This window comes from Babesia microti, chromosome IV, assembly GCF_000691945.2.
Source record: "Babesia microti strain RI chromosome IV, complete genome".
Classification (NCBI taxonomy): domain Eukaryota; phylum Apicomplexa; class Aconoidasida; order Piroplasmida; family Babesiidae; genus Babesia; species Babesia microti.
Window position 1 is genome coordinate 1,140,572 of NC_034969.1, and position 16,137 is coordinate 1,156,708.

General features: G+C 34.6%; 13 protein-coding genes across 13 annotated transcripts; 8 read left to right on the forward strand and 5 right to left on the reverse strand.

The window, feature by feature from the left end:
- Window positions 1-305: 305 nt before the first annotated feature.
- Window positions 306-694, forward strand: BmR1_04g07925 (cytochrome c; the record flags this gene model as incomplete). The annotated part of the gene is made up of 3 exons (XM_021482644.1): window positions 306-405; window positions 426-521; window positions 543-694. The coding sequence occupies 3 exons, from the start codon at window positions 306-308 to the stop codon at window positions 692-694; spliced, it is 348 nt and encodes a 115-aa protein (XP_021337838.1).
- A 104-nt stretch (window positions 695-798) lies between these two features.
- Window positions 799-1,794, forward strand: BmR1_04g07930 (LAG1 longevity assurance homolog 1; the record flags this gene model as incomplete). The annotated part of the gene is made up of 4 exons (XM_012794726.1): window positions 799-1,166; window positions 1,189-1,420; window positions 1,442-1,711; window positions 1,732-1,794. 4 exons carry the CDS (start codon window positions 799-801, stop codon window positions 1,792-1,794), a joined length of 933 nt encoding a protein of 310 aa, XP_012650180.1.
- BmR1_04g07931 (hypothetical protein) lies at window positions 1,760-2,403 on the reverse strand (the record flags this gene model as incomplete). Its single annotated transcript, XM_021482645.1, has 2 exons — window positions 1,760-2,085; window positions 2,106-2,403. 2 exons carry the CDS (start codon window positions 2,401-2,403, stop codon window positions 1,760-1,762), a joined length of 624 nt encoding a protein of 207 aa, XP_021337839.1.
- Window positions 2,404-2,651: 248 nt separating this feature from the next.
- On the reverse strand, window positions 2,652-3,970 carry BmR1_04g07945 (translocation protein SEC62; the record flags this gene model as incomplete). The annotated part of the gene is made up of 9 exons (XM_021482646.1): window positions 2,652-2,771; window positions 2,795-2,982; window positions 3,006-3,113; window positions 3,135-3,330; window positions 3,351-3,431; window positions 3,453-3,592; window positions 3,614-3,650; window positions 3,673-3,780; window positions 3,803-3,970. The coding sequence occupies 9 exons, from the start codon at window positions 3,968-3,970 to the stop codon at window positions 2,652-2,654; spliced, it is 1,146 nt and encodes a 381-aa protein (XP_021337199.1).
- A 102-nt stretch (window positions 3,971-4,072) lies between these two features.
- BmR1_04g07950 (50S ribosomal protein L20) lies at window positions 4,073-4,438 on the forward strand (the record flags this gene model as incomplete). The annotated part of the gene is made up of 1 exon (XM_012794729.1): window positions 4,073-4,438. The coding sequence occupies one exon, from the start codon at window positions 4,073-4,075 to the stop codon at window positions 4,436-4,438; it is 366 nt and encodes a 121-aa protein (XP_012650183.1).
- Window positions 4,439-4,482: 44 nt separating this feature from the next.
- BmR1_04g07955 (DNA cross-link repair 1 protein) lies at window positions 4,483-5,962 on the forward strand (the record flags this gene model as incomplete). Its single annotated transcript, XM_012794730.1, has 7 exons — window positions 4,483-4,813; window positions 4,834-5,168; window positions 5,189-5,350; window positions 5,372-5,468; window positions 5,489-5,593; window positions 5,614-5,759; window positions 5,780-5,962. 7 exons carry the CDS (start codon window positions 4,483-4,485, stop codon window positions 5,960-5,962), a joined length of 1,359 nt encoding a protein of 452 aa, XP_012650184.1.
- Window positions 6,209-7,789, forward strand: BmR1_04g07960 (splicing factor 3A subunit 1; the record flags this gene model as incomplete). The annotated part of the gene is made up of 4 exons (XM_021482647.1): window positions 6,209-6,413; window positions 6,501-7,066; window positions 7,199-7,300; window positions 7,322-7,789. 4 exons carry the CDS (start codon window positions 6,209-6,211, stop codon window positions 7,787-7,789), a joined length of 1,341 nt encoding a protein of 446 aa, XP_021337200.1.
- Window positions 9,140-9,659, reverse strand: BmR1_04g07964 (CCAAT-box DNA binding protein subunit B-CBFD_NFYB_HMF; the record flags this gene model as incomplete). The annotated part of the gene is made up of 5 exons (XM_012794732.1): window positions 9,140-9,286; window positions 9,307-9,334; window positions 9,361-9,409; window positions 9,433-9,488; window positions 9,553-9,659. The coding sequence occupies 5 exons, from the start codon at window positions 9,657-9,659 to the stop codon at window positions 9,140-9,142; spliced, it is 387 nt and encodes a 128-aa protein (XP_012650186.1).
- On the forward strand, window positions 10,584-11,423 carry BmR1_04g07965 (conserved Plasmodium protein, unknown function; the record flags this gene model as incomplete). Its single annotated transcript, XM_021482648.1, is given in 8 exon segments — window positions 10,584-10,703; window positions 10,726-10,787; window positions 10,810-10,904; window positions 10,926-10,947; window positions 10,969-10,999; window positions 11,021-11,116; window positions 11,138-11,219; window positions 11,239-11,423. The coding sequence occupies 8 exon segments, from the start codon at window positions 10,584-10,586 to the stop codon at window positions 11,421-11,423; spliced, it is 693 nt and encodes a 230-aa protein (XP_021337840.1).
- Window positions 11,424-11,508: 85 nt separating this feature from the next.
- BmR1_04g07966 (Protein kinase domain) lies at window positions 11,509-12,873 on the forward strand (the record flags this gene model as incomplete). Its single annotated transcript, XM_021482649.1, has 6 exons — window positions 11,509-11,568; window positions 11,590-11,730; window positions 11,751-11,902; window positions 11,926-12,058; window positions 12,079-12,173; window positions 12,195-12,873. The coding sequence occupies 6 exons, from the start codon at window positions 11,509-11,511 to the stop codon at window positions 12,871-12,873; spliced, it is 1,260 nt and encodes a 419-aa protein (XP_021337841.1).
- Window positions 12,959-13,127, reverse strand: BmR1_04g07967 (hypothetical protein; the record flags this gene model as incomplete). The annotated part of the gene is made up of 2 exons (XM_021482650.1): window positions 12,959-13,058; window positions 13,081-13,127. 2 exons carry the CDS (start codon window positions 13,125-13,127, stop codon window positions 12,959-12,961), a joined length of 147 nt encoding a protein of 48 aa, XP_021337842.1.
- Window positions 13,346-14,681, forward strand: BmR1_04g07980 (ubiquitin activating enzyme (E1) subunit Aos1, putative (AOS1); the record flags this gene model as incomplete). Its single annotated transcript, XM_012794734.1, has 5 exons — window positions 13,346-13,595; window positions 13,616-14,016; window positions 14,037-14,104; window positions 14,129-14,219; window positions 14,349-14,681. The coding sequence occupies 5 exons, from the start codon at window positions 13,346-13,348 to the stop codon at window positions 14,679-14,681; spliced, it is 1,143 nt and encodes a 380-aa protein (XP_012650188.1).
- A 35-nt stretch (window positions 14,682-14,716) lies between these two features.
- BmR1_04g07985 (hypothetical protein) lies at window positions 14,717-16,015 on the reverse strand (the record flags this gene model as incomplete). The annotated part of the gene is made up of 1 exon (XM_012794735.1): window positions 14,717-16,015. The coding sequence occupies one exon, from the start codon at window positions 16,013-16,015 to the stop codon at window positions 14,717-14,719; it is 1,299 nt and encodes a 432-aa protein (XP_012650189.1).
- Window positions 16,016-16,137: the final 122 nt, after the last annotated feature.

Consider the following 16,137-nt stretch of genomic DNA (forward strand, 5'->3'; position numbering starts at 1 on the left):
GAGGCTCGGGAAATGGCATTACTTAATGAGGCAGTTTTAGGTCTTCTACAGTAACTGTTATATCTTTAGTGTTTTCATATTGATATTTAAATCGAACTATTAATGTAATTCTATATTTCTAAAAATAATGAATAACATATAACGGTTGTTTGTAGTGCTACTAGTAATATTATCTGGTGGGTGTATATTAATTCCATCAAATTTACTGCGCTTAATTCGTCATTTTTGCCCTTGCGTGACCTTAAAACCCCTTTAAAATATAACATTCAATACAAACTGCCACTAAAATTGTCAAACTGTTTAAAATGAGGCCAGAACCTGATGTTACGGTGGCCCCGGGGGACGCATCTAAAGGGGCTAAAATATTCAAGTCCAAGTGTGCTCAATGTCACACCATAAACAAAGGTAGTACCATACTTATGTAGGAGGAGCAGCCAAACAAGGTCCCAACCTTTTCGGATTTTTTGGACGCAAATCAGGATCGACAGACTATGGCTATTCAGAAGCTAACAAGAATTCAGGTGCCGTATTGTATGATTTAGGCATTGTATGGACCGAAAAGCACTTGTTTCAGTATTTGCTTAACCCCAGAGAATATATTCCAGGCACCAAGATGGTGTTTGCTGGGATCAAAAAGGCAAAAGAACGGGAAGATTTAATAGAATATCTGAAAAACGCTTCCAGTGGGAAGTAGTTTGTTAATTTACAACTAAATTATTCTTCAATAATTGTAGTGATTCAGTACATAGGTGTACACGCACCGTAACACAAAGTCTGGGGTACCTCTCCATTACTAAAATGGAGGCAGGTTTTTCTCATTTTTCAGGGTCATTCAATCTAAGCAAATATGAATTGCTCGAAAACATTAGATTTGACGAAATAGGAATAATAGCTTCGGGTTTCATCCTATTCTCACTCGCGCGATTCTTATTGACCCAGACTAGTACCAATGTTAAGTTGGGCATTGATGGAATCCTTTACAAGATTAACAAAAAATATAAAATTTCTAGGGATGGAAAGGAGGAGAAGTGGTGTGAAAGTCTGTGGTACTCAATATGGCACACAACATCACTTATAATATCATCAATCATTTTATTCAAAGAGTTTGATGGTTTTTATTATCCAGCGTGGGGAAAGCTGCATTTTACCAATCCCTCCGCCCTTTGGTATCATCTTAGTTTCATTTAGGTTCTTGTATGATGATATTCATTCCATCAACAGCCACGCCTGGCCACATATCAGAATCAATACATTATTCCACTATTTCTACTTATATTCAGTAGGACTCTGGCTCTCCTCATTATTGTTTTCATTCACTGAAACTAGAAGGTCCGATACTTTAGTGCTACAATTCCATCACATCGTTACCTCAGTACTAATTTACGTTTCACATATATCCAGAGTGCATCGGATAGGAATAGTGGGTTTCTATGTTATTTAGATTGTGATATTCTTGCATGATATCGCTGATGTTTTACTTTACTCCACAAAAACACTCTATTACTCAAAATCAGTGTCAAAGACATTGATCACTTCCATGTATGTAATATTCGCCTTATCCCACTTCATAACACGGTTCGTATTAATGTCCAAATATGTATACATACCATTGTGTAACAGATTTCCAAATGATGGTATGGAATTTGTATTTCAAATATTTTTACGAACGCCCGTGAGTATTGTGAGTATTACTTCTGTCATTGCTATACTGGTAACTTAACATAAACTCAGGTTATGAATATATATTGGTTTGGACTAATCATTGAGATGTTCGCTTTCGTAAAAACCATTTGAAGCATATACCCTTACGTATAACTTGAAGGAATGTGCAATCAACGTGGCAGATGCTCGTGCTGTAAATACTTTTAAGAGCGGAATCATCATCTAAGCAATTGCCCTTGTGTAGCAATATCATTGATGTATTACCAAGATTACAATTAGTTTTTAATTTTTCTGATGCGAATTGTTTTAATATTTCTTGTTTTAGCTGTCCCACATTTTCTTGGTCAAATATCTCAATCTGCAATGGAGCTTTAAACAAATTCATGAGTATAGGAACATACCTGATATTGCCACAACTCACACCTGCATAACGGAATGATTACCCCGCATTACGCGTATGTTGCAGGTTATAATATTTTCATCATAAATTGTAAATGTTATTCCACAGTTACTAATTTTACTAGGATCACTAATGAATGATAGCAATTCCATGTCAAATTTTGTGATTAGTTGGTTTCCGTGATAGATAAGGAAACTTTTCTGTGATAAACGACCTAGTTCATTGCGTTTGTGTTCAATTAACACTTTGAGCTCTGCAATTGTACAAGTATTATACACTTGTAATCTGTATAGCAATGGCGGATCATCGCCAGTACAATCCCAAATTGTCACACTCAGCATTACCTACAATTTCACCAAATCAAATACTGAATTGCAGCAATATTTGAGCTAGTCGATATTTTATAGCGTTAACTAGCCAATTGCTACTTAGATGGACATTTTATGTGGAAGAACAAATTGTTATGCACTGCATATGACCGTATTATAATGTGGAAATAAATTGTTGGGATGGGGGCAAGTGTGACTGTTATAAATGAATGGTATGTAAATGAGTTTTAAATTTTGTTGTGATGCCGTTTTACAATAAATTAGTGCCTCTTTTTCATTTCCCTCTTCTTCTCTTTTTCGCAAGACTCGTTTTTGGCTTCCACCAGCAGTGCCATGATTTCCTCATTGCAATTGTGTATACATTCATTATCCAACAGTTCCTTTAATCAATTTAAAGATTTACCTTCATGCAAGAGCAATATCTGACGCATTTTTTCATCAAATCTTCCAAACCATTGTAGCCACAGTTCTTTAAGCATTCGTAATCATCGAACCCATCAGTTTTTTCTTCCCCATCAGATTCTGTATTGTCAACGTTTGGCATTTCTGGCTTTGACGATGCTATATATTTGTGTGTATTTTCCTCGGGTACTGTATTAAATGTTTTGTGTTACAGGCTGTCAGTTTTTCATATCCCCAATCCACCACATCAATGAAAGACTGTTTAGCAAATCGGCCAATATCGGATACAGAATGGGTTTTCCCAAGTTCATAAATTGAGGCTACATGCACAGTTGATCTACCTGATAGGAGAATTGCGCAAAAAACGCGGCAAGCCATCATTGTCGTCGAGTAAACTCCCTTTTTCCAGGAATATAATGGTTTAAAAGAGTCCACCACGCCTAGCTCCTCATTGAACATATTTGGGAAGATCCAAAATTCAATCACCACAAACCAAAACACAATAAATACTACTAGTCTTAGTATTATGATAACAAACTGATTGAATAAGTTCATACCATTATGGTAAGAAATATTACTGAAGTGTACCAAAGCGCCAACTTCATTTGCAACGGCCATGCTGGAAACATGCATCCTGCCTAGATATTATTAATAGTTACCAGTACTACTAGCATTATTAGACCTAGTAATAGATGGTTTAAATGTTGAGTGCCCTCATACACTATAACATAAAAGCCTACTATATCAAACTGTTGTTTCGTAGTCATTTGTAATCGCTTTGGCCATTTGGGTCTTTTATCTAATTGATCAATGAACTTACACATCCCATTTTCATCCTTTTCCAGTATGCCTTCCAACTAAATTAACAAATTGCTTTACTGGTTGATATTGGGAGCGATAAATGAATCCGTTCTTGATCAGTATATTTCCAAAACGAATTGCATCGCCCTCATCCTTTATTGGAAATTCTTTTAAATAGCTCGGGCACTGTATTGGATTGTTTTCTTACGCGTTTATTTATTAAATCGCGATTATTTAGTATGCACTTGAAGAGATCGTCTCCTCTGCAGTAATCAACTGCACGTTTACCGACCTCCGCGGCAGATTTTATTTTTAGCTGGGAAAGGATTAGGTTCATGGATGCTCCAAGTTCTTGATTCCACACCCTTTTATCCATCTCAACCAGACAATTATTTAATGCCCCATCTACACATATCGTATCTATATCAATGTCACACATAAACGATATTACACATCAACTGTGTTTAATTTGTGTGACATGAAAGTACCCAAGCAGGTGGTTTTTGAAATAACCAAAGGGTTCAGGGGGAGGAGTAAAAAGTGTCTCAAAATCGCTGCAATACGTGCTCAAAGGGCACTCTTGCATAGTTATAGAATACGTAAAACCAGGCATATTAGATATCGAGTGCATTGGATTGCTGGAATTAATAGGGCTAGTAGGGAATGGAAATTTTGCTATTCAAAGTTCATTGGCACATTGTTGCGCACTAATATTTGGTTGGACCGCAAGTCTCTCTATAACCTAGCAATTACGGAGCCTATGAGTTTTAAGGCGCTAGTAGATGAATCTAAACATTTGTACTATTTCAATCGTCATAAGATTAGGGATATATCACAATATTAACATATAATCGCTGAGTATATAATTGTGACATTAACCATTGTTAGATGGAATCCCATCTATTATATCATAATGGCGATTCTCCCCCGCTGGTGATTGATATGTTTCACAGGAATAAATTGAATGGTTGGATCGATTTCAAACGTCTAAAATGTACTGTCAGTGAATTAAAATATTTCTTAACCCACTTTCATTCTGATCACTATGGAGGAATTGGTAAGACTTGGTCCAACACTATATACACAAGCCATATCACTGGTACATTAGTGGAAAAGGTTTTGGGTGTAAATCCAAAGTATATTTGCAAATTACAACTCAACAGAGTTTATAAACTATGCAATTTTACATTCAGTTTTGTGGGTGCTAACCACTGTCCTGGTATATAATAGTTGATGTAGGATCTGTGATGATAATTTTTGAGTTTGTTTCTGGTAAAAGAATCCTACATACTGGAGATTTCCGCTATCACAACACAATACTAAAATCACTTAATATTCAAGCACCAGATACGACTTGTGATTTGTCTGATGTTGATCTATTATTTCTAACTGATTATGAAAGTGATGATTCTAATCATGATACTGAGTTGAAATTAGTTGACAAAACTGCAACGCTTATTGATGCAAATGTTATATTTGACATCGTCCTAATGGATACCACATTTTCACTTATAAAAGGTGTTTTCCCAACACAAGATGTAGTGATAGCACAAGTGATTGAAGATGTATCCAATGTAATTTATTTTTTATTCAGCATTTGAAGGAATGCTCTGGGAAGTGTTTGTTTTTGTTCGGCTCGTATTTACTGGGTAAGGAGCGTTTGTACTTCTCAGTGGCTCATAAATTTGCTATGCCTATTGTATTCGCCAACCAAAAGCAGCACAAAATCATAACTTCACTGCCACTTAAATCAAAAGTAATTTATATGTTTATATAGTACTTTTCATTAATCTCCAATACACATGATATAAATGGTAATGACATCACAAACGGCGTCACTGGAATAATACACATAGTATCTCTGCATTTGCTTGGTAGATTGATAATTATTCAGGCACAGTGTATCCAAGATTCATACCCAACATGAAATGGATTGAGAATTATCTAACTGAAGTTAATAATAACACAGCTAGTTGTGCAGAGTTTGACCGTGTAGTTGGTAATTAATAGTGCATTTAGCTTATTTGCCTACTGGATGGGCTCACAAGTTCCATATGAAGTCAAATCAGTATAAAAATGTTTATGCAACGTCTGTATCGTACAGTGAACACTCGAGTGCAAGTGAAATTGAACAATTTGTATCAGTACTTAAACCCAGACAAATAGTATGGTTGTGTTAATTTAGATTCCCTCTGTTTATTCGAATCAAAATGAACGGGAACAGATATTGTTGATGTACTCTAAATACACGAAGCACAACAATCATTCTAAAAGTGCCAAAAATGAAGTCATAAAGAATGAAGGTGGGACTGTAAAAACTGTAAAGCGTATGAGACAGCAGGTGTTGGACGAATTTTACGCCAAATAGTTTTGTATTACAAATTCAAAATAATTGCACAGTAATTTTAATATAACTATTATCAATTAGCTATAGTAAATGTCGATCAAAGTAACAATTTGTAATAAATGTGGTTGTCCAATGATTTGAAATAATAATTCAGTTAGGTGGAGGGGTAAACATAGTTCTCTAATCACAAACTAACTTCTTCATTAATAAGTGGTGATTGTTGTTGGGTATACCAATCAGTTGGAGTGATTGGAGTGTCGTTATATGATGGAAATAATATATCCCCCTGCGGATATAAAGGTTGTTGTGGATAAAACTGCACAATTTGTGGCAAAAAATGGTAGTAAATTCGAACAGCGCATTAGACAGGATCAAGATCCGCAGAATTCGCAGAGATTCGCGTTCCTTGACATCGACAACCCATACAACGCTTACTATCAAATGAAGTTAAAGGAATTTCAGGAGGGTAAAGGTATGCGCTATTGATAATCAGTACTAAATTGAATAGCTTGGCTACTTAATTTGTACGAGAATAATATTTCATAATAATCTAACTCAGAAACGGACACCAAACCCGCCATCCCTCAGGCAATATTAGACAGACAAAAGAAGGAAAGTGAACGGGCTAAAAAAAGGGAACAATTTTTAAGTCTAACAGATTCATCACATACAAAAATTAATGAAGTTGTTGAGCCTGAGCCAGATATATTTGCAGTGCAGCACCCGTTCATTTCCAGTTTAGACTTGGAAATAATTCGAATAACCGCGCTTTTTGTCGCTAGGAATGGGCAGAGGTTCCTCACTGGATTGGCAAGTCGCGAAAAAACTAATGCGCAATTTGATTTCTTACGCCCCTCGCATTATTTATTCCCTTACTTCAGTTCTCTTATCGAATGTTATACCAAGTGCTTAATACCTCCGCAGGAACAAGTGGATCGGATTAAGAAGATTGCACATGATAAATTTTATCTGTTGGCAAAAAGCAGGAATAGGTTTGAATGGGAGGCAAAGAAGGAGGAGAAGATTAGGGAGATGGAGAGGGAGAGGGCGGCTCAAAGAGCTGAAATGCAATCAGTCGATTGGAAGGAGTTTGTAATTGTAGATACCATTGATTTTACGCAGGAGGTAAGTCAGTACTAATAATTTACATCAGTTTTCCAGGGTGTTATCCAAAGGATGTTATTCGTATTTATTAAGTATATTTTATTTGTTTTAACAAATTCCAATTGCATACATACGAATAGTACGATAACTTAGGATGCGGATAAAGACCTCCCTGCACCAATTGACTTTGAACTCCTGGGAGACCGGCCCCCTCCTCCAATAAAACCAACGATGGATACCACCAAAACCATACAAGTAATTACTGCATTTACACAGGAGGAGCAGCCAATTATCAATGTACAAACTGTTCCAGATGTGTTGGGTCCTACTGAATCTGATGAAATTGGAAATGTTACAATTGAAGATCACACATCACCGGATGATACTGTAAATTATTTGGCTATGGATGTTGGTATAGAGACAATTGATGATGGCGATGAGACAATTAAGGTGGTGAAGGGATATGTAAGGAAGAAGAAGCAGGGAAGGGATAAGACTCTGCAAAAGTGTCCGATTACAGGCCAATTGGTTCCAGAAGCTGACATGTCTACGCACCTAAAAAATCTTCTACTGGACCCGCAATACAAGACACAGAGGGATCTTTTGTTGTCAAGGGCTAAACAAGAATCTGCATTTGCACCCCTAGAAGATATAGAGGGGAACCTCGCGAATTTCGTTATAAAAAGACCTGATATTTGCGGAATCGATTTAAATGAAATAGACAACCCTAAAAAACGCAAGTAGCGTTCCAATATCAATACAAAGGGTAATTTAGCTAAGATTGTATAAATAGTTTCTAAATTTTGTTCAAATATTTCAAAATTCACGAATATATTAGGTAGTGTTAGTGCATAATTAGACCTTGAATACATACTAATTGGTATGCACCTAAAATAGCTAACGCGTTTGTATTCTGTGATTGTAGGCAAATAATTAGAGTATTTCCGCATTATTAAGGTTTTTAGTTCTACAATAACTATGCCATAAGTAGTAGATTGTGTTTCAAGTTAAAGTTCTAGAAGGCATATTTAGTAAGTATATCTAATTATTGCCAACCCAATCATTGAAATTCGTCTGTATATGTACAATTTGGTCCACCTATATATTTTGCTAAATATTTAATATATTTTAGATTTTATATGTGCGTATGTCCTTTCTCTGTAAAAATCAGTATGCTACAATATATTATTATCATAAATATAATTTCTTCTAAATTAATCATTCTATATTTCAATGAGTGATTACTCATTTTATTAATTGAGATTTGCAAAAATAATTGTATAATTTTGTCGTCTCAAATATGTTTTTTAGTTTTTGGATAGACCAGGAATGAATATTTGTTGTTGTAGGCATAAGTATTTGAATTTTATGGTAATTGTTCATTATGATATTTAAGTGCTTGACCATTAAACTTAACTCTTTTTATTCCATTTTGAATTTTTTAACTTATCATTATTTGCATTGTCATTGCTTTGGGGATACGAATTATGTTTTTATATTTTTCCAATATTACACACTAGAAAAAAGACCTTTAAAGTTGATCTTAAACAGTATTCATTTCTCATCTCATGAATAACACGCATATATATTATTAATAATACAGATTATCAAAAGAATTATTTATATACAAAAATTCTATGTCTTTTATTTTAAAATTATGATATTTTAAGTAATTAATAAATGTCAAGTGATACCTTTCATTTATTACTAAGTTTTTAAAATATTTATAGAAATGAACAAAATTGCATTTTATATCTTACAAATAATTGTTTTTTCTTGATGTTAACATTATCTTTATATAATAAAAGGGTATAGATTAAAATAGATGCAATTTAACTATAAAACTCGTAAATTCTAATTATAATAAACATATTAAAATGCATTTAAACATGTCATATCATTTTGTAAAACAAATAATGAAGTAGATTGTAATCTTGAATTGTCTAAACAATTTGGTAATGTTAACCAGTAATTCTTATTAGATTTTAGTCCATATTAATGTTTAACAGTATGGGTTTCTCATACATTTTATCATGTGGCATTGTATATTGATAATTTGAGCAGCTATTAGAATATATTCTCTACAATAATATGTTATTTACCATATTTGTGAAATACCCGAGATTTATTATTAAGTTCTTTCCGATTTGTATGAAAATCCATTAAAATTCCTGCATATCGATCAAACCCTAGATTTTTCATAGCATTAATAATATCGCCACCGGTGATTATTTTGCTCTTCTCGCTTGAAGAAATATCACAAGCCTAAATTTTAAAGGTAATATCTCGCTAGTAATAAATCTGATGAATTCAACAACACAATATTGAGCATTGTTTTCAATTCCTCTGCTATTTTAGCTGAAGCTGGCAAAAAAGTTTCATAATACGGATTATATTAGAGATCGGTAAAAGACTAAGTAAATAAAAACTCACATTTCCTGATCTTTTTTAGGCTGAGTATGCTTATTTTGGGGGCATTCTGTCAAGTGAATATGTCCATTATTGACAAATTTGAGACTGTTCCCTGGTACAACCATGGGAAATTGTTTGCTATTAGCGCATTATATAATATAGCTTCATTTGTATAACCGACTAATTTTGGGTTATGATACATAATGAATTCTTATTTTAATACAAATATTTTGGCAATTTATGGACAATCTTATCATAGGAACTAAAGGAATGTTTTATGCTCGAATTTTCACAAGCTTGCTAATTTAATAGTGTTAGCAAAAAACAGTATATTTTTAATTTCAAAATAATATTTATCTAAGGTGTATTGCTTTTACCGCGTTTAATTATACATAATCATATAGACAGATGGTTGGCAATAGGGCAACATAACTTGCTAATAAATTCACTATACTGTTTTAAAGATAATATACCAAAATAATATATTCGCCTAATCATCACATAGAAACATTTTTTAACGCAACAAAATTTTGTTTGTTTAATACTAGGATTCTATAAATCATATATTGAATACACACTATCGTTGAATTGATTGAATGACTGCAGAATTCACTTATTTATTATGTAATACTACAATAACAGCTCTAGGACAACGATGCATATACTTCCCAAACAAATTATATTTAATCCAATATAGTAACACATAATAATATTTATTATTATGTAATTCTAATCCATTAGAACTAAATATATTACTGTTGGTAAGTCTAATCCATTAGAACTAAATATATTACTGTTGGTAAGCCTATTAATGGTATTATAGATTAAATTGATGTGTAGGATTAAATTTTAATGCTATTATGTTAATATTTAAGTTGATAATAGACGAATTGTCTATTTATAATAGTTACACATGAACTCCTCAATTTGAGATAAGAAATCGTTCAAATATATTTCACAAATAACTATTGGACTACCTTAGTAACAATTTCACATATTGGTAATAAAAATAATTAATTTACATTGTATTATATTATCATGTAGTCGTAAAGTGTTGGAACCATCAAATTTAGTAATGCGTTAGAACAGTTAACTAATGTAAACAACATCAGTGGGGTACACATCAATGTTACACATTCTTCCTATTATTATATGTTTGAATGTTATATGTGTATTCTCCAACGATTTGAATAATGAATGCAATCATAAATGGCAGGGACTTTTGACATTGATACCAAATGAGAAGGTAATGTGTGTAATTAATACAGCATCCCACATCAGGTTGCAACGTCACAGCAGTTTTGGATTCATCGCATTTAACTATGTACAAGTAAAAACCATCACACACTCAGGGGAGATAAAAAAATTGTGGAAATCAAACTTATTCACATAAAAGCACCTATTCACGTGGTACCCAATTCCACTGAATGTTTGACCATTTACCACGGTAAGTCCTCCCCTTATCTAGAAGACAAAAGTAACATGCTCTGGTAACTAGTAATCTAATATAGCTCCCCAAACGAATATTCAAGAGATGCCTGGGTAATTTTAAATTAACAATAGTGGCTCGCTCTAACACAACAACTCATATGTCTACGTCTAGGAAAGATGAGAAATGAAATCGCAGGAGAGACTTCGCTAGAAGAGCAACAAGAATTGGTAAGAATTAGGTAATTTTAGGAATCGGAACATGTTTTGACCAATAATAAGCAGAAGGGTGTCAATATACACATCGATGATGATGTAAAGAATCTCCCCAAAAGTAAGTATTATTTAACTAGTCTCTATACATTACTCGCATAATAATAGCGAAAACAAGGAGGAAAGTGGAGATATAAACGAGGAAAAGGAGGGTACAAATGAAGAAAATGAGGATACAAACGAGGAGAAGGGAAATACAAACGATGATGGTGGAGATGAAGATAGTGAAAATGGTGAAGATAGTGAAAATGGTGAAGAAGGATGAGCAGAATAAGGACTGAATATCCTATGGAACAATAACTTTTAATTGTAATATAGTTTGCAGTTTGTTATTAGATCAATAATTTTAGATGAAGTCTGGATTTTTGAACACGGGTAATTCCAGAACTTCACTATTGTCAGAGATATCGGTACGTTGGATTTGTAAGTAGGAATCTAAGCCCGGAGAAAAATACAAATTGGATGATTTTGACCTGGAGCGTCGTATTGGAACGGGAAATTTCTCAAATATTTGGTTTGCTTCGCTAAAATGTGACCCGGAAAAGTACTTTGCCCTAAAAATATTCGATCGCGTAACTAACACATAACTCAGAAACAAGTTGAAAAGTTAAAAGTACAGGAGTGTTTAGTACAAGAGAGAAGGAATATGGCTAAATTGATGGATCCGGGCCATCCAAATATCATAAAGTTCGAAGGATCTTTTAAGGATGATAAGAATTTATATATCCTATATGAGATGGCTGAGTATTAGTTATTTGATAACTTAGCACAGGAGAACTTTGGAATTTTATGAAGTTAACTGGAATTCCCTATGAGAAGTTGGCTGCAAATTTGATTTTGCAACTAGTAAATTCATTAGAATACATCCATTCCAAAAACATCGTACATCGTGATATTAAAGTAATAGACTATTTATACAGTGTGAAAACCTAGTTATTTCTAGAGATGGACAATTGAAGTTAATTGATTTTGGTTCATCTGTTGATCTGGATTATCCAATTCCCACAGTAAACGGGCAAGCATCAAAATAATTTAGTACGCAACATTGCGTTGGAACTCCAAGATTTATGGCGCCTGAAAGTGTGCAGAATGGTAACAGTGGGAAGTTGAGAGATTTGTGGAGTTTAGGATGTACTATATATCAAATTTTAACTGGTCATCCGCCTTTCTTTGGCTCAACAGATTACTTCGTTTATAATAGGATACTTTCCGGGGAATTGAAAATCCCAAACTGCTTATCGGAGGCTGCTAGAGATTTGATTAAAAAATTAATTGTTCTAGAGCCTCAAAATCGTCTTGGGGCGATAAATGGCTTTTCTGAAATTAAAAACCATAAGTTCTTTGAGTGTACAAAAAGTTGCAATTTTGTTGAACGTTCAAAAAATCACGTTTCTGCTTACGAAGACCAAGATTTCATGTTTGATAGCACATTTGTGATTGATAAAAATTGGGGGGAATTCAAAAATGTATGTCGAAGATTTAGCGAAACTCTGATTAAGATTCAAGATTATGAATCTCAGGACGATTTTAATAAGTCTAAGGAGTTGGAACTGGAATTGGAATGTATAATAAAGGAGACAGAATGTGGATTTAGTGATTGTGGTAAATTGAAGTGCAGGATTCACGGAAAGGGTGAGCTTCTTCACTTCCATTTGAGCGACTGGAAGGCACAAAGGGAGAAGGAGATGATAGAAGCCAATAAATGGCTTAAATAGATAAGGGTCAGTTGGAATAGTGATGCAACATTAACTAGAGTAGTGAATTTTGTGTTCAGAATTAGAATCCCGTTAGTGGTAGTGATTAGATTAAATTATTCACTAGAAAGCCTAGCAAATCATTTTGAACGTTGGCGCATCTTTCTGCGCTTCCTTTGTAAGCGTCTAGTCCTCTTCTTCTTCCACTTTGTTAGACAAGTGACTTACTTTCCAACGCATTTTAGCGTGAGCCTTCTTGTAGCGACTTGCACCATGGGCCATTTTTCACGAAACAATGGATCTATAGGTGGAGTTGATCAGCCGCAACCACAGACAAGGGCGTTATGTATTTAAATATATAATGAGCCATACCCCACTTAATAAATTACCAAATGCTATTGAGCCATCGTTTGTACACCAACGGATGGTCATTTCACATCACCTAATGATAATTTTCGACCATATTTGATTTTTGTTATATAGTGTGAGCGATATGAAGCGAAACGCCGAGGAAGCTAATCTGGACGATCTTATAACCTTGTATTCGAGGCCGATCCAAACTTTTTATCCGCAAGTATCAAACAAACTGCCCACCTTTTCAGGAATCAGCGATACTAAGATTTTTGACCGGCAAATTCGCCTTTGGGGTATAGAAATTCAGCAGCGACTTATGAGTTCAACTGTGTTGTTCGCTGGCAAAAATGTAATCCTAGAGGAGACAGCTAAGAATTGTCTACTAACTGGTATGTCATTTTTAATCTAGGTATGAACATAAAATTTTTGAACTGTCAATTAGTAGACGATATAGACTGCAAATTTAGTTTTTTTGTCAAACCACAAGATCTGGGCACTCCACATTCTTTGTCATTGGCTACGAGATTGAAAACTATAACAACAAATCCTGGAAGAGTTACAGGCCACATTGGAGCCCTTTGTACGGCTAGATCCAGTCAAATTAATGTTCATTTGTTGCAGCAAGCAAATGTCGAGTTTGACAGTCTAGATTATTCTAGGCCAGGCATTTGCCCCTTTTGTACTATAGGCTATATCAAAACTGATCTGAACGAGCTATCTCAATCAGTCCAAGCAATTTGTGTCGCTGCTGAGGATTATCCTTTGCATACACTTGTGGAACTAGATCACATGTGTAGGAGTAGGTTTAAGGTGTAACCCAACTTATTTAGAGTTTATATGTTGCTTATTGCAATGGACCATCTGGATTTTTCGTTTCCGATCTAGGAATTCATCAAATGTAAGTAACCGCATTATTACCTAGAATGGATACGGGCCAGAAAGATCCAGAGACAAATCGGCCCATTGCCTCCTCCTTAACATATCCCTCATTCGAATCTTTCTTCATCAAACCAGTAAGTCAAATGTCCAGCGCTCATTGAATCAATAATCTAATAATAATTACAAAATCGCTAATTGTAATTCATAATATACTGTTGCAATTGTACAGTCTCACAGTTAATTTGTGTATATTGATAATATAGTCGTGGCGTTTTGACAGGAGGTGCTATGAATCACTAAAATGTGGAGCAGCACTGCTTTTAGTGGAACGGTTCTCGCCCCAGGTGCTTTATAATAACGCCACTCAGCAGGATATTATGGTGGCCCGGGAAATTTGCGATAGGATCGGTGCCAACTTTGAGGAGTTTAAAAGGATAATAAAGGATTATCGCGTGCAATTTACGGTTACAGGGTCTATTTTAGGGGGTTATTTGTCGCTAGAAATTCGAAAATTTGTCTCAAAACAGCACGAAACATTCCCTAACATGTGCTTCTTCGACATGGCCTATAATGTCGTAACTACATCAATGATATAATATCCATGTATATATGTTTGTATAATAATTAGTTGTCACAATTTAGTGGCGCATAACATTTTAAGGATTCCCCTTGAAACTATATTTCTGTAACCACTGCCATGCCGATCGACTTCTCCATCTAATTCAATCATATCATTAGTCGAGTCGTTAGACTGTGGATTAGTTGTTATGTCAGCTGATTGATCATCAAAAATGATAGGGAATTTTAGTTGTATACAATCTGCGGATATATTCGGGATATCCAATTTGCGATATTTGTTTGGGATTTTGCTAATTTCCAGATTGAATCCTTTAATTAGTGCGATAAACTCATCAATCCCAGCTCTTTCATCTGTGTAGGTGTACAAAAATTTGCCACCGACTTTCAAAAGGTGCGTAACGGTGTTTATTATGTTGAGTGGTTGCATTTTGTCGTAAATAATATCGCTAGCAATGATAATATCGATACTTCGTGGGTCTAATCCCTTGTAATCATTCCAATCTAGCTTTAAAACCTCAACTTGCGATTTAATAGTGCTATAGTTGACTTGTACATTATGCTTTAGGTTTTCAAGAGATATTGGAGAGTAATCAGTGAGGATGACTTTTGAAGTGTTAAAAATTGCAGCAGTGATCCCAGGTAAACCGCAGCCTGCACCCAGTTCAAGTACTACTTTATTGTCAAACTGTCCAGTGAGATCTGCTATCCAATTGGATAGACATATGGCTGCCTCCCAAACAATAACACCTGTAAAATCGGGTTCTGATGAGTCCGGTATAATTGAGACACTTAAATCCCCAGTGGCATTTAGTGCCACTTCTCTGATCACAATTTTGGTGTTGTGTATTATGAAGTTTAGATCGAATTGTTGAATTATTTTAAAGGGATCATTTGATGCGTCAACTGTGTTATGAGCTACCAACTGCTCAGAACAAGGATGAGAGAGAATTAATTGTATAATATCAGTATTGCCTCTTTCAAACGCATCGCCAATTACAGATTTGCCATAAACATTAGTGGCCAACAAGTCAAAATGTCTCAAGAATTCTCCCTCTTTTACAGAAAGTAACACTTCAACTGAATTTAAACTGTTGGTCTGGACCGCCCATTGTAAAGGAGTGTTACCACTTTTGTTTTTTACGTTAAAAATGGATCCTTTTTCAATTAGGAATCTCAACACATCGCCCTTGTTATTGGCAGCTGCATAGTGAATAGCTGTATTTCCATCTTCATTTATGTAATTTATATTCAAACTTGGATTTTCATTTATAAACTCTGCAACTTCACTGAGCATTCCCACCCTAACGGTGTATAGAAATTCCTCCCCAATCTCATCATAGTCCCCTCCCATACTATAACTAATGGGTAAACCGCATCACATTGAATGTGGCTATTAAACATGTATGGAGTATAAGCTTAATTTCTAATTAACTATTCAAATTGTACAATCAACAAATGCATTGAATCTACTTG